The sequence below is a fragment of the Sebastes umbrosus genome, chromosome 1, assembly GCF_015220745.1.
Source record: "Sebastes umbrosus isolate fSebUmb1 chromosome 1, fSebUmb1.pri, whole genome shotgun sequence".
NCBI classification, from domain to species: Eukaryota; Metazoa; Chordata; class Actinopteri; order Perciformes; family Sebastidae; genus Sebastes; species Sebastes umbrosus.
Genome location: NC_051269.1, coordinates 6,613,155 through 6,630,687, shown reverse-complemented (window position 1 = coordinate 6,630,687; position 17,533 = coordinate 6,613,155). Strand labels below are relative to the sequence as shown.

The 17,533-nt window shown below is 41.0% G+C and overlaps 1 protein-coding gene across 2 annotated transcripts in view; it reads right to left on the bottom strand.

Moving 5' to 3' along the window:
- mtss1 (MTSS I-BAR domain containing 1) overlaps nt 1-17,533 on the bottom strand; it is a 65,627-nt gene that overhangs the window by 5,113 nt on the left and 42,981 nt on the right. For both annotated transcript variants that reach the window (XM_037765604.1, XM_037765613.1), the window contains exons 6-10: nt 17,358-17,432; nt 5,148-5,305; nt 4,936-5,043; nt 3,654-3,748; nt 2,688-2,766 (exon numbers count right to left, since the gene is read on the bottom strand). In XM_037765604.1, the coding sequence (XP_037621532.1) occupies nt 2,688-2,766; nt 3,654-3,748; nt 4,936-5,043; nt 5,148-5,305; nt 17,358-17,432 (515 nt within the window). The remainder of the gene's footprint in view (nt 1-2,687; nt 2,767-3,653; nt 3,749-4,935; nt 5,044-5,147; nt 5,306-17,357; nt 17,433-17,533) is intronic.

Here is a 17,533-nt window from a genome sequence, read left to right as displayed (position 1 = left end):
TTAAAGATGTCACCTCAGGCTATGTGAGATGTTGATGGCTTTTTTTTTTTTTTTTTTTTTTTAAAATACTATTTTCTGACATTTTATAGATTAACCCAAAATAATAATCTGCTGATTAATTGCTAATGAAAATAACTCTAGAGTGATAAATATCCTGATATATCAGCCGATATTAGTCACAGATATATCCTTATTGGTGTATGTTTGAGGTCATTTAGGCCCAGTTTACACTCGCCAAATTGCCCAAAATGCCAGAAGAATAAGAACTTCTGTAATTTAGTTACAACAAATACAGTTCAGTATTTATGTATGGAGGACCTAACCTGCCGAAATCAAAAATAAATTAATAAATAGCTCAATAAATAGATATGTCATTAAATGTAACAGAAATAATATTACAAATAAATTAGTCATTAATTAATTGATAAAACATGACATAAATTGATATTCCTGTTTTAATTCTTATTTATTTATTTATTAATAATTTTCAAATGTATCTATGTTTGCATTTATTTTGTATTTATTTAATTTAATTAATGGCTACATATATTTTTAATATTATGTTTGCTAAATTTCATGATATATTTATTTATTTATTTATTTATCGAGTCATTTATTTATTTATTCATTTATTTTTGAATTGGACTTGGACTTCTACCTCACCCGTACAGATCATTCAGTGGTTAACGCTCGCTATATGAAATGACTGAGTGTAAATGGGGTCTCCACTGCATCATTTGTCCACCGGAGAGCACGGAAAAGTTTATTTTTACACTTTAAAATGTCCCGGTCAATACATGTCTTGGTCAATTTATATAAGAAATAAAACATTTCAGGGTTTGCATCAAAACTGTTTGATAATGTTAGGAAATAAATGATGGCCGGTACTGTAAGTCGTTATTTGATTTTTATGCTATTGACTATCAATATTAGCTTAAAAAAATCCAGTATCGGTCGGGCTATGATCATTATCAGAGCTGAGCTTTAAAATCTATATTTAAGTGTAGAAAGTGGTTGGTATCACTTGAGAGCTGCACCTTCAGAAAAATCAACTATTAATGAATCATTGATGATCTTTTGGAGACTGCAGGACAAACATAGAAGACTGTGCAGCTGTAAGTATTTCCAACAAATAAATAATCTATAACATTTTACTGAGAGACAAACACAACGTATCAGAAGAGACAGATTCATAAAGACCCAAACAGACAATAAAAGAAGACACTGATAAAACAGAAAATATACCATAAATACAGTCAGGCAAACAGACGAATCACCGTACATGTGAACACACACAAATGTAGTTTAATGGAATAGGATCATTAGTTAAGTTTAAAATGACTTTACGGGATGAAACCAGAGCTGGATTAGAGATAAATGAGATATGAGACATTTGGAGAGGATGAACTCGGAGACTTAAACGGGGAAATCAAAGATGGAAAACAGGAGGGATGACACGGCAACACAGCGGGAGATAACGTGAGATGGAGATTTAAACCGATGGAAGACAAACGGTCAAAACACAGGACGGTACTCGGGTTGTGGGGGGGGGATGTAATAGTTGGAGTTTTTCTCTCACGGTGGTCATATCCCTGCGGCTAACGCGGCGGCTCAGCGCGGGGTGGAGGCCATGGCCGGCAGCGTAACCGTAGCGACCACGGCTGCCCTGGCGACCGAGGCGAGAGGGGGAGTTCCCTTCGCTGAGGGAGCGCCCGGTTTCATCACAGCCAATCAGCAGATAGGGGGAGGAGCAGCGCTACACACAGGAGAGGGTTAGAGCGATGTGTGGTCACGCTGAAAAGCTTTTATTTTGAAGATCCTCAAAGCTCACAGTGTCATTTTAAAGTGGAGGCTGTCAGCGGTGGGGGGGCTGGGGTTAGGGTTAGTGAGAGAAATGTACCTTTAAGATATCAAACATGTTTAAACTACGGCTGTCAGAGTTAACGTGATAATAACACGTTAACGCAAATTAGTTTTAACGCCACTAATTTATTTAACGAATTACCGCAACTTGTGATTTTTAGGTTGTATCGAATCAGTTTTAAAGCTTGAGTGAAGATACATATAGATCATATGAAACTAGAAAACCTAATGAATCCATGTCATTAATTGCCATACTAGCTTCTCAGGAAGGAGAATAAATAACGCTCCAAACTTATGCTAAATTTTGGCGAGGAAAAACTGTCATGGCCATTTTCAAAGAGGTCCCTTGACCTCTGACCCCCAGATATAGAATGAAAATATGCTGACAGCTGTTGTTGCCTGTTGGGCTGCAGTTTGCCATGTTGTGATTTGAGCATATTGTTTTATGCTAAATGCAGTACCTGTGAGGGTTTCTGTACAATATTTATCATTGTTTAGTGTTGTTAATTGATTTACAGTAATAAATAAATACATACATTTGCATAAAGCCGCATATTTGCCCACTCCCATGTTGATAAGAGTTTTAAATACTTGACAAATCTCCCTCTAAGGTACATTTTGAACAGATAAAAAAATGTGCGATTAATCATGATTAAATATATAAATCGATTGACAGCCCTAGTTTAAACCCAATTGTCTTTTTTGTGGAATTTAAATTTTAAAGTATAACGTTATTGAGTTTGGCTGATATTAGATAATTCTCTGAGTATCACTGATGTACAGTACATGTGTGTACAGTGTGTGTGTATGTGTGTGTGTGTTACCTGGATGTGTACTCCATCGACAGCACAGCTGATGGAGTCCAAGGAGGGAACGTGTCTCACTGATCCAGACTGGTAGTTACTGAGAAAACACACAAAAACCTGGTTCAGGATTAACGGCATCAACAGACAGCTGATCTGCTTCACAAATACAAATCAACCTTTTCCACTCCACCCCTCTTTTTCAGAGACCCATTTTTATCTTCTTTAGGGTGGGGGGGACGAAATACCACATTAAGACACCAAGTTTTAAAAAATGGTCTCACTACAATGAAATGTCTCCTATAGGGACTAACATCATCACACATGAATACAGTTGGGCTCATTGGATCCACAAGAGCCTCAGCTTTACAGTGAGACCCAATTTATGTAATTCAAGACTGTTTAGGGACCCCAGTATGCAGAAATATTCAAATACATCATTTTAGAATAGGAGACAATAACACGTTTATACTGCATGAAAAAAACTGCATGTGATTATCATTAAGTGGGCATGTCTGTAAAGGGGAGACTCGTGGGTACCCATAGAACCCATTTACATTCACATATCTGGAGGTCAGAGGTCAAGGGACCCCTTTGTATATGGCCATGCCAGGTTTTCTTCGCCAAAATTTAGTGCAACTTCAGAGCGTTATTTATCGCCCACGAGGACTGGAGGACGTTACATTGGAATGTCAAAATAAAACTATTTATTTTCAGTCAATTTTATGCACAAAAATGACCAGAAATATTCTGAATTTCTAAGTTTAAGGTGTTTATAGACGAGTTATGAGATTTGGTAGCAACACCAAAACACAACTTTCTTCGGTGCAGTTATGTTGAAAAGGAAACAAGAAAGCAAACTACATGTAATACTTACATGATGACTCAACAAAAGCAGCTGTACAACCTATTATTAGTTATTACGACTATTATAAATGTTAGTAGAAGTAGACGGTGAACCAGCTGTGGTGTTAGTGTGTGAGTTACCTGCTGATGCTGCTCTTCCTGGACAGGTTACTCGGAGAAGCTGGAGGTGTCTGATAGCTGTAGTTGAAATCAGAACCTTTCAGGTCCAAAATCACCTGAGAAACAAACACACAAACAATATGAATCCATGTGTTAAGTACTGTAGGGCTGTCCTCGGCCCTGTAAAACTCAGGATGTTTTCCCACTTGGTTTCTTTCAGCCCTCTAAACAAACTCAGAGTGATTAGTCAGCATTTTTTTGCGTATAATGTGAACACTCCAAAAGAACTCAGACCCTCTGAAACGAACCAAACTCAGACATCCTCGGGAGGTACGGTTAAAGTACTCATGACAAAAACAACAGTTTGAAAAAATATATTGATATATTGAAAAAAATATGCCCTTTATTCTGCCCCTCAATTCTTTCTGACTTCACTTCTCAAACCCACTGGTACCACAAATATGTAGTTTCATCAGTAATTTCCTCAAACAGCTGCTCACTTCAGTTTCTATCAAACAAACAGGAGGAAATAGTGACTTTTTTTGGGGACTATTTTCAGCGGCGGATGAATCCACACGCGGTGCTCTAGTGAGTATCAAATAGGGCTGCAAGATTATGGCCGAAATGATAATCTCAATTATTTTTTAACCATATTGAGATCACGACTATTCATTGATTTTAGGGACAACATATATTTTTGTTGCACTTTCTCATTTGAATAAACAGAGCGCTGCCATGTCGTGCTACATTCCTGCTAATGTACAAATGTAGAAATCTTTGCATCAAAATAAGTCTGGTCCTTATTCACAGAGCATCTCATGGAAGCAAAATATAATAGTACAAAACTTTTTTACCCAAAATGAAATCAACAGAGTTGCTTTCACTTTCACTTTGTGCTACATTTCCGCTAATTAACAAACTTTTGCATCGAATTAAGTCTTAAAATAAGCTTCTTCTTCATCTGAATTCAGTGCATTTAAGTAATATACAGTATACTCTTTTCCTCTGTTAAAATGTCAATATCGCAGTCGATCATGTTCATTTAATTGCGGGAAGGCAAAATCCTGAACGCGATTCATATTCCATTAATTGTGCAGCCCTAGTATCGGTGTCAGCAGGACGGTGTGTGTTTGTGTGGGATTGAGTCTAAATAAACTACAGTGTGTGTGTTCACAGTGATGAAGGAACAACAGTGAGGCGCAGTGATGTGGTTTTCATACTAGTTTGTGGGATCAAGAGCTCAACATGTAAGATTTGTCCTGAAGGTGGCGCTAGAGGACGTGTCAGAGGAAGAGGAGGGTACCTGCTCGCTGGCTGGTGGGAGTTTATTGGGCTCAGCTGTCAGGTTGGTCAAATCCTCCAGGATGGTCTGCAGGTGGGTCACCTCACCCAGCATGTTGATCTCGTGGTCCTACACACATTCATGGTTGTTATTGTTATATAACGGCTGCCACAGCCCTACACACACACACACAACACACACACACACACACACACACGCACACACACACTGACCAGGACGGGCTTCAGCATGCTGACGAAGCTGCAGTAGCGTGCTCTTTCTTCTATCAGCGCTCTGCACACGGCTCTTTTCTCCGTCTCCTCCAGGACGGCGTAACGCACGTTGACGTCCTGCAGCGCGCTGTCCAGCTGTCCCCGCGCCTCGCCCTTCCCTACGGAAACACACAACACACACACAGGAGGAACAGATGAAGATCCAGGTAGGAACCCAGTGTGACCAGTATCATCAGCAACACTCAGACTGTGGTACTGAGACCCTACCAGCAGGGGTCAGCACTGCGTTACTTAGACACACATGCTGTTTGAGTCTGAGCTCCTGTTTTCTGTTTAAATGTTTGATTATTAGAAAAGAGCTGCATAACTAAAATATGAAACCACCTGATCTATTGATTTAGTGATATTTCATAGTGATAGCTCATTTATATCACCCATTTTGGACTGAAAACACCAATGAGTCTGTGTCCATGGATGTATAAAGAGACTTCTGTATATCAGAGGATATAAATCAACTTCCCAGTAAGAACACTAGAATATCCTTCATTTAAATCAATATGTCCTAAAAGTAGTAAAATGAACTAACAGCTGAATCCAGAGTTATTTTCCTCGCCATAATGAACAGTCATCAGACCCACGGGACTGCACCGCCCTGCACGCTCATATGACAGCTTCCTGCTAGCTGTATCGCTGTAATAATGGATATATTGGCTGTAATTCATCACTTTTATTATCTTCTAATACACCCATGGGCTGTATGCTGTCAGCCTGTACCGTGGTGGATGTATTAACTTCTCTGTTCCCAAACAACCAGCTATCGGCCAGTAGCTAGTAGTGCTAGTAGCATGACATCAACAGGATTTAATGGAGTTGTAGATTATTTACTAACACGCAGGGCAAAAGCACAGGACACAACCTCTTCTACATCCATGGTCTGTGGTCTATTGGACCCTCTTCTACATCAATGGTCTGTGGTCTACTGGACCCTCTTCTACATCAATGGTCTGTGGTCTACTGGACCCTCTTCTACATCCATGGTCTGTGGTCTGTTGGACCCTCTTCTACATCAATGGTCTGTGGTCTACTGGACCCTCTTCTACATCCATGGTCTGTGGTCTATTGGTCCCTCTTCTCCATCCATGGTCTGTGGTCTATCGGACCCTCTTCTACATCCATGGTCTGTGGTCTATTGGACCCTCTTCTACATCCATGGTCTGTGGTCTATTGGACCCTCTTCTACATCCATGGTCTGTGGTCTATTGGACCCTCTTCTACATCCATGGTCTGTGGTCTATTGGACCCTCTTCTACATCCATGGTCTGTGGTCTATTGGACCCTCTTCTACGTCTATGGTCTATTGGACCCTCTTCTACATCCATGGTCTGTGGTCTATTGGACCCTCTTCTACGTCCATGGTCTATGGTCTATTGGACCCTCTTCTAAATCCATGGTCTGTGGTCTATTGGACCCTCTTCTACGTCCATAGTCTATTGGACCCTCTTCTACATCCATGGTCTGTGGTCTATTGGACCCTCTTCTACATCCATGGTCTATGGTCTATTGGACCCTCTTCTACATCCATGGTCTGTGGTCTATTGGACCCTCTTCTACATCCATGGTCTATGGTCTATTGGACCCTCTTCTACATCCATGGTCTGTGGTCTATTGGACCCTCTTCTACATCCATGGTCTGTGGTCTATTGGACTCCATTTCAGATCCTTGACACGAGAAAGTTTGAGATTGTTCTCAAAATCTGTGCGCTGGATTTTTCTAACTTCCATTCGATTCCAGTCGCTTTCAGTCCAAAATGGCGGAAATGTAGCTCTGCTGCCGGGCGCTGATGTTGTAATGGAACGGACAATTTGCTTTCACTTCTTATCAATATACGTTGTTTGGTAACAACAAGCAAAACTGAGTGAAAACTGAGAGGTGGGGGGCTTTAAATTTAAAATCAGACCATTTAGTCGTAAAGACATTAATTCTACGTTTTAAGGATTTCGGACTCTTAATTAATCAGGAATCATGTTTTTGAACCTCACGGAGAGACACAGACAGTAGCTGAACTGTAACTGTGTGGTAGAGCGTTGATCCGCTCTGAGCCCGGTGGGTCCAGACCTGCAGGTACAGAAGACAGACTGAGCTCAGACCTGCAGACCACCCAGCTGTGGAAACACTGAACCGCTGGATGTATAAATAAGTTCAGAAACGGCTCCGTTAACACGCACTCACAGAGCTGCAGTTTAACTTTACTAAGGGTTTTACTAAGGGTTTTGTTTACCAATTTAATTGCGTACTTGTACTTTATACTTTACTACATCTCAAAAGGAATTATTGTTACATTTCACATATTACATATAAAATCCCTTTACAAAATGTGTTGCATCGTTAAAGAATAAACTACCCAAATGTGTATATACTGTATGTGAATTCAAATCAGCTACAACTAGCAATATGGCACACATATCATTACAGCATAGGTCATTTCATACCTCGATAACAATATATATCATGATATAGCATGTTTTCTGTAGGTCAATAAATAGATCTATATGAGATAACCACATGGTAAAGCCTTTCGTATGCTCCTGTGTGAAATAAATCCTTGATAACGGAGAAGTAGGGAGGATTTTCTCATTTAAATTAAGAACTTTAGTGCAAAATGAACGTAACAGTTTCAAGTGAAATTATAGAGAAAAAATAAATATTTCCATATATACATCGCATTGAACTGAGTGGTAATGTAAAGTATATTGTAAAAACAAAACCGCAAAAACATTAAAATGCTGCTTACATGTTAATGCATCAGTAATATGAATACAGTGTGATTGTTTTTGGTTAAAAAGTTATAACTAAGACGCGTCCAAAGTTTGGACGCCACTAATTTCTTTAACGCAACTTGTGATTTTTAGGTTGTAGCGGCTCAGTTTTAAAACTAGAGTGAAGATACTGGTATCATGTGAAACTAAAAAACCTAATGAATCCATCGGTACCAGCCATGTCATACTAGCTTGTCATGAAGGAGGTTAAATAACGCTCCAAACTTGCGCAAAATTTTGGCGAGGAAAAACTGGCATGGCCATTATCAAAGGGGTCCCTTGACCTCTGACCTCCAGATATGTGAATGTAAATAGGTTCTATGGGTACCCACGAGTCTCCCCTTTACAGACATGACCACTTTATGATGATCACATGCAGTTTGGGGCAAGTCATAGTCAAGTCAGCACACTGACACACTGACAGCTGTTGTTGTCTGTTGGGCTGCAGTTTGACATGTTATGATTTGAGCATATTGTTTTATGCTAAATGCAGTACCTGTGAGGGTTTCTGGATCAATATTTGTCATTGTTTTGTGTTGTTAATTGATTTACAATAATAAATATATATATACATTTGCATAAAGCAGCATATTTGCCCACTCCCATTTTGATGAGAGGATCAAATACATGACAAATCTCCCTTTAAGGTACATTTTTAAAAAATGTACGATTAATTTGCGATTTGTAATCGACAGCCCTAGTTATAACCACTCTTGTTTCTGAAACCCCAGACCTCCGGGAAAATCCCAGGAACCGACTGATCTCTCAATATTTTGAGATATTTTTCAAGCAAACACGGTAAAAACAAAACCTCTTTCTAACTTCAAGAGAGAGAAAGAGGCAGAAAAACAGAGACAGTAAATCCTGTGGAAAACAGTGAGAAGCAGTTTCCAAACACACACACTGCAGACTTTGTGTCATAAAGCTCAACGTAAACACGACCCGTTCACTCAGGTGTGTGAGGACAGAGCCGCTAACAGAAGCTCAGTGTCGGCGTACTGTTGGTCTGCCTGACGTCTGGCCTCTGTGGAAACACACAGACAGGCGGCGTGTTGTCACGCTGTGTTTCTACAAGGCTCTGGCTCGCCACCCACAAAAACACAAAGCGCTGAACTCAGACGCTCCGGTCTGCACACAGTCGACTCATTTCGCTGCGTTAAAAAGGTGAAACACAGTTCAGACCAAGCCGACTCCCACCAGCTGGGAAATGAGCTGTAATAACACCTCGTGTTTGTCTCCAAACAGGTTAGGAGGTCCTCTAATTATCACTCTGAGAAATGTGGTGATTAAAACATCCATCAGTATTTTTCTGACTTGGCAGTAAATATTACAGCAGCCTCATGTTGGCCCACGTCTAAGTAACTTAATCCTAATATCATCTTATTTAAGTCCGACATATGAAACCCGGCAAGATATCATGAGAGGAATCTTTTCACATCGCTGTGGCTCTGGACTACACTTCCCAGAAATTTAGTATTTGATACCAATACCAGTGAAATTCAACAATTCTCCATATCTATTTTTTACCCTATTTGTCATACCTCTCTATTTCAACACATCCCATGAAAAGGCCAAAACCTAACTAGTATTGTGTGTATCGCAGCCCGATATCTCTTCGTCCTGTGAGCCATAGAGCTCCATTAAATTAAACTCACTAAAGCACCAAATGTGGATTAATCCGCCACCGAAAATAGTCCCCAATTAAGTCGCTATTTCCTCCTGTTTGTTTGATAAAAACTACAGTGAGCAGCTGTTTTAGGAGATTGCTGAGAGTTTAAAAATCAAACTATATACATATATTTGTGAGGTGTTTTCATGGGATTTATTAATAAGAAAAAAACAAACACCAAACGTTGAATGTTTATGACTATAAATAAAGACGTTTTAATACGCAAAATACTGTATATGCTGACAGAGAGGAGAGGAAGATGTTTATTGATATTAATAATTATTTATGAGCATCACAGAGCGACTGCAGATGGACCCGAGGCATGAAGAGAGAAACAGTTAAAAACCTTCAATACCTCAGAGCCTCATTAGCTGCACTTTCTTTAGCCATAAACCAGTCTGTTAGCATTCCTCCCACTCACAGGTACTGGTAGCCTCCGGCTGGGTTAAACGAGGAATCACCAGCAGTGATAACAAGCTGCTGAGAGACACACTGACGGGGGGGTGGGGGTGGGGAGGTGTTTCTGACTTTATATGATGATTTCTCAGGGAATAGAACCATCACCCTGTGTGTTGTGTTTATATACACAACTACAGAGGCTAGACTAAGTTACCAGATGTTTAAATTATCCTTATATTAAGACCGTTTGAATTCATTCTAATTACACATTTTCTACTATTAGTGCTAAAATAAGTAAGGAGACGAGGTGTCAATTATCAGGAATTAATGGACACCTCAAGGGGCATTATCCTGCTTACATCATGGTCACTTGCCAAAGTAAAAAAATTTAAGAAGATTAATGTATTTTTTTAATGTTTTTTTAACCAAAAGTTTTTCACTAGCCATAACTCTGTTTCCATGGTTACACCTGAGGGTTTGCTAATACCTGGAACAATCATCATCCCACAAGGTTCTTATGCAATTAAAACATTGTTCACTGCTCCAGGAAATAGGACGGACCTTAGATACGACTTGGCAACGAGAGATATTTGTAGTCCGCTCAGCTACGAGCCAGAACGCTAACGTTATGATAGCAAGATTCAATGTTAATAACAAACGGTAAATATAATTTGACATTATGTTTAACCACAAGACTAGCTGCTAGCTGTGAGATATGTCATTGTCCCAAAATCAATATCAGGAGTTTCATGAACAAATGAGAGGCCGTGTGTAACGTTACTGTCGGCCGCAGACGGACGAAGATCGAATAGGATGTGAGACAATCGCTTAAGCTGGGCAGACACTGTGCGTTTTTAGAAATGTTGTTGTGTCCTTCAAACTCCTACTGTACAAGTTGATCGTTTGTGATGTAAAGCCAAAGCTCAAGATTTATGTGCTCAAACTGTACAGTCCGATTGTCAGCCACGACCTGAGTGATCACACTGTACGGTCTGATCATCAGCCACGACCTGAGTGATCACACTGTACGGTCCGATCATCAGCCACGACCTGAGTGATCACACTGTACGGTCCGATCGTCAGCCACGACCTGAGTGATCACACTGTACGGTCCGATCGTCAGCCACGACCTGAGCTATCACACTGTACGGTCCGATTGTCAGCCACGACCTGAGTGATCACACTGTACGGTCTGATCATCAGCCACGACCTGAGTGATCACACTGTACGGTCCGATCGTCAGCCACGACCTGAGTGATCACACTGTACGGTCTGATCGTCAGCCACGACATGAGTGATCACACTGTTCGGTCTGATCGTCAGCCACGACCTGAGTGATCACACTGTGTGGTCCGATCGTCAGCCACGACCTGAGTGATCACACTGTACGGTCCCGTCGGCTGCTGCGGGCCGTTCTGGCTTTTGACAATTGTCAATAAAGAGTGGTTTGAAAGTTCAGAGGCCGGTAAAGTTTGCTTGCTAGCAGAGGTCCGTACGGGTCACAATGCTAACAAGGCAGAAACGTGCTGCCTTGATCATCTGTGCCATCCTGTCTGCTGAAACGTCTAAAAAAAGAGGCGCCGGCGTAACGTTAAATGGACTCGCTGTGGCGAGGAAGATGTGGACAGTATGGCTTGTCCATTTTGCAGAGAGAATTGGAGGTAAGCTAGCTACGTTTTACTAGCTATATCTGTTGTACATCGTTATCTTGATAGCTCAGCTCTGATTACTGTAAGAAAAGCAGAAAAAGGTCGGTCGGAGTAAAACGGTCCTCTGTCCCCCCTGTATGCTGCACGGCAAACGACGACCGACGAAGCTGTGATTCGGTCCGACTCTAAAATGAGTCGTGCGGCTCAAAATTCGGCTTCCGTTTAGCGGGTCAGTGAAACCATTAGGGATGTGACGGTGAGGAAATTTTCCCACCGGTTAATAAACTTATGACAACACCGGTGTTACGGATTACACTGGACATTTTACAAGAAAAGATGACTGTCAATGCGTGTAGCGCGCTGACAGTGAACAGGCAGTTCAACTGGAAATACTGGAACACCCTGCAGCCAATCAGAATAGAGTATTCACCCAGACCATGGTATAAAATAAGTCTGTACGTATCTTATTCCTAGATAGTCTGTTGGTCGTCTTATGGCAGTTTGTAAACGGTCTAATGACACATAACTGCTGCCACAGTGATATTTAATGTGCTTTCTGCTGACAACATGTTTTTATTCATGATGACTAACTGTCAGCAGATCACTTCTGCTTCCTGAAGCTTATTCATCCAACAGTCTAGACCATCTGCGTCACACACTGATGACATCAATATCAGACAGGTGGGCCTGGTAGTGTAGTTCAGGTGTTTCTGTGGAGCATGAGACATGAAGCAGCTCCTTCTCTCCTCCTTTAACTTAGATCTGTCCTTTGCTTCTGTCCTTTATTCCCTCACTCCTCACATTCAGCTCATCTCCTCATCTTAATCTTCTCTTACACCAACCTTCTCCTCTTTCTCTCTCTTCTCGTCTTTCATTGACTTTTCTATCTCTTCCATACTCTTTCTCCCTCAACATCTTTGTCCTTTAACTTCTCTCCTATTTCTCCTTTTTCTAGCCCTACTTCCATCACTCCTTCTTCTTCTCCTTCAACATCCTCAACCCTTTTCCATCCGTCTCGTTCTCCTCTTCACATGACATCATCTCTTTCCTCCTCCTCATTGTGCACTCCATCATCCCCCCGTTCTTTAATGCAACCACTAGAGAAAGAGATAATTACATCATCCATCCTGACTGCAGCTTTTAACTTTCGTTGGTACAAAAATGAGACACTCACTGTTGAGAAGTGGGGCAGCGTAAGCGTTCTCACTCCTTCATCTCAGCGACTACGGGGTGGTGTTAACGTACGTTAAGGGTACAAGAGTTGCGTTCAAATTCACTTGATCAAATCAAATGTTTCCTCTCACAGCCCTACAGTAGAGTGTTTGTGTGAAGAAGAACGGGATCACCAACCTTGGGATTTCAAAAGTAGGGAGTGTTTCAAAATGAAAGAAACATTTGAGTTTCAGAGACTTTGTTTCCTCTGTTCTGGTGACTTGAAAATAATGAAAATAACAAAATAATAACTACACTGCAACAGCATTTTTTATCTTCAATACTTTAAATTTTACTTTCAACTCCCAGGAAAGAAAACTGAATAACTCGCCCCTCTGGAGTGAACTTGTTTGAATCTCTGGCACAAACTAATATTCATCCGTTTTTATTCATTTTATTCTCCTGCTTGAGTATTTCTTTCTCTTAGTTCTCTCCATTTCTCTCTCTGTCTCTCACTCACTGAAGGTCCTATCAGACACAACGCGACAGTGCCACCACTGCGCTCTGAAACCTGTCATTTCCAACGGCTCGTCCGATGCCACAATGGCTAAGTCGAGCAAAGCCTGACTACGGGCGCTGCACGCTGTGATGTGCAGCTCGAGCAGCTCTCTTCTGCCAGTAAACAGAATTAGGTGTAGCTGTATTGCCGTCCGGGTGGAAACAGTAGAGCTTATACACGCTGTAGGTTGAGATAACGAAAAGGGAAAAAAAGGTGTGAACATTTGTCATAAATCAGGAGAAATACGAGAGAACTGTGACACCGGGAGGAAAGCGGGACAGGGCGAGGAAAAAATCGGGAACCTGGGAAAATCGGGAGGGTTGGTGAGTATGACGGGAAAACCAACAGCTTCTTCATGTCTGTCTTTCTATTCCCTCGACTCTCCTCCCATCATCATCATCATCATCATCATCATCATCTCTCTAAGCAGTTGGAGATTCCCAGTCTGAAGTGGTTACACACCACATAATGACAGAGCACACACACTGACACACACACACACACACACACACACACACACACATCTGGATTAGTGATGGAACAGATGTTTACTGTTATGAAGTTTTTCTTTTCATTCAAACTACTCCGTTACACGGCGTTTTTACAACAGTCCAACAAAAGGAGAATGAACTGAAGGGAACTGAGAAACGAGATTTGAGACAAATAGAAAATAATTTAAAGCACCAGTGTGTCACATTTCGGGGGATCTATTATCAGACATGTAATATAATATTCATAACTTTGTTTTCATTAGTGTATAATCACCTTAAACTAAGAATGGTTGTGTTTTCGTTAGCTTGGAATAAACCCTTCATATGTACATAGGGAGCGGGTCCTCTTCATGTTTCTACAGTAGCCCAGAAGGGACACAAAGAACGTATATTGATAAGAAATGAAAGCCATTGTCGTTCCATTGAAACATCAGCTCCCGTGCACCTCGCACCGGCTTCACTATGGCGAGCATAAACCAAGCTTTACACATCACACCGGTATGATGCCGTCTAAAATCACACACTGGAGCAGCGTTATGTCGGCTTTGTTTGGTTCAGTATAAAAAAAGCAAAGCCGCCTTAATAGCGGATCTTCTTCACGTCAGTATGGCAGAATCGTTGTATAAAAGGAGCTGTGGTTTAATGTAAGTGTAACGGTGAGACTGGTTTAGCGTAACGTAAACCTAAATAGAAAACAATATATTAAAATACAGCTAAACCACAAAAAGTCCCTGAAAACAACTGGACTTTTGATACGAGTAGTTTTCTTTTACCAACAACAGCTACAGCAGTTTAGTCCTTATTATATGGTGTCTAAACACACACAGACTACAGCAAGGATAATTATAATGTGAAGCTCTGATTGGTGAGTGTACAGAAACAGTTTTGGTTCACCGTGCAAGAAAAAGTGGTGTTCTTGTGTGTGTGTGTGTGTGTGTGTCATTACGTGGTGACAACATGTGAATCTGTCTGTGTGTGTTTGAATTTCTTTTGCTTTACTTGTTTACTCGTCGTTTCTCTGAGAGTACACAGAAAGTAATCAAATACTCTGATATTTATCTCTATCTATCTTCATCCTGCTCTACTTCCTGTAGTAATTTTTCCTGAACAACGAGGGATTCATACTGACATTTCAGGTGCTCTCACTTCTGTACAAAGTGATTTAGATCTATAATCTGTTGGCTTGTTTCCAACCTGTCAGATTGTCTGACTGCTGATGTGTCGAACGTCGTTTTACTTTTTACCTCCCGTTAAATGAAACCAGTGCTTGAAGTGGGTCGATACTCACGCATACGCAGTACCGGCACTTCTTCATTTTACTCCTTGGCGTGCCGTGACTTTTTCTTGTGTACCTGAATTTCTCACAAGTTGCCGGTACTCTCCTCCATCCTCTCCATATCAGCTTCTCTGAGATTTATAATGGAGATTCATTATACGGCGCAGCGCCTCATAATCCGCGAACATTAAAACTATTTGGGGAGCATCTGGACGAGCCGACGCACGGTACGGGGGAGCACGGAGATAACGAGGGTGCTTTAACATATCAATACAATGTTCATGTCCTTTTTGTAAGATAATTAGTGAACAGATATAATTAATGAAAAGTTATTTAAAAGTTTTCTGAACCTGCTCTTTTAGGGCGAACATTTCCAGAAGAATTAAATGCTCAGACAACGGATGTGATAAATAATAAAAATAATCATTTAACTAGTGATAATAATGGTCCAAAATGATGTCAAATTGCACAGTTTTAAGTGGAGGACCCCTAAACCCAATATCTCCTGGTATCCTTCCTTCACTGAGAGAGAAGAGAGAGAGAGAGTAAAGGGAACGAGACGGACCGAAAGAATACGGCACGCAGCAGAAAACATGTTGAGAGATGTTGAAGCCACATCAGACATCACTGTGTTTACCATGGGCGGGTCTGAGTGTGTGTTAGTGCGTGTGTGTGTGTGTGTGTGTGTGTATGTGATGTGTGTACCGACTATTTCTGTGTCTGTGTGTTGGATTCGAGAAGGACGACAGAGAGAAGATTTGTATGAAAGGCCTCGAGGTTTCACTTTGATTGTGGAGTGTGTGAGTGTGTGTGTGTGTTTGTGTGTGTGTTTGGGCGTTTTCCGTTCTATTTCCCACCATGTGAGTCCATACGCAGTCTTTCCTGGCGAGCATTCAGTCACTTTGATTATGGGATGGCGGCGAGGCCAGGTGCAACCATGGCAACCACAGGGTGTGTCGCTTTGATAGCAGGGCAGAGGGTGTGGTCCAGGTAACTGGCTGGCAGTGTGTCTGGGTTGCCACGGCAACATTCCAACTGACGGGGTTAAAGTCAGTACCGGCCTCAGTCTGAACTTAGTAATGATTTATTTATTTATATATATATTTATTTATATTTATATTATATATATATATATATTTATAGCGATTTTTAATTAACCTCTTAAAAATCCAACGGACCGCCATCAGGCCCGACCGTTATTCGATCTTTCGGAGGTTGTAGCGGGCTCAGTTTTAGAGCTAGAAGATACTGGTATCATATAAAACTAGAAAACGGTACCAACTATGTCATACTAGCTTGATGAGAAGGAGACTAAATAACGCTCCAAATTTGGGTTAAATTTCAGTGAGGCAAAACCGTCATGGCCGTTTTCAAAGGGGTCCCTTGACCTCTGACCTCCAGATATGTGAATGTAAATGGGTTCTATGGGTACCCACGAGTCTCCCCTTTACAGACATGCCCACTTTATGATAATCACATGCAGTTTTTATGAATGCAGTATAAATGTGTTAACTATTCTAAAATGGTGTGTTTGAATATTATATGACGTCACGTTACCCAGACTACAACAATAAAAGCGGTAACTTCCTTCTACATCCACATAGACTTAAATGAAGCAAATATATCGATTCTGGCGTTAAAAAATCTATTTCAGAATCGTAAAAAAAAAACATCGAGTCCCGAGTCAAGAGCTAATTGTCCCAGGTAAAGATCAGTTGAATCACATTTTTTTTAAATGATCATCACAGTTGCTGGTAAGTTTAGTTTAGGATCTCTAATGTGCTAAAAGCAATCTGTAAAAAATATCAAAAACCAGCAGACAGAAATGACCTACTTTAAAACAAGACCAAGTAAAACATGGAAGGTGTTATTTTAGCACACAAACATGTTTCTCTAGGATTATTTTTTCCCGCGGGGTGTCAGGTGACGACAGTAGAGACGTGAAAACACTGATCTCAGCACAATGAGAGCAGCATCAAACACACTGCTCATGTTTACTGAGGAGGATTATCTCACTCATATCCAGCAGGTGGCTTCTTCTTCTTCTCCTGCTGCTGCTCTCTGCAGCTTCACCACTAAGGTAAAAACAATCCTCTACCTTCTTTTGACTGTGTGATAATGTAACTTTGTGTTCATTTCAGTGCTGCTGAAACCTGCTGGATGTGACAAGAAGAGGATGTTTGTTGTTTTTTTCTCACCTTTCTTCACCTTCTTCTGCAGTTTGATGGTGTCTGACGATTTCTTCTTGATGTCCGCTCTGGCCTTCTTGTACTCTGAACATCAACGACAACAAGCCGGCAGTGAGAGAGAGTTGGTGTCTGTGCAGGTCTGTGTATGTGTGTGTGTGTGTGTGACTGTTAGCATGTTAGCATAC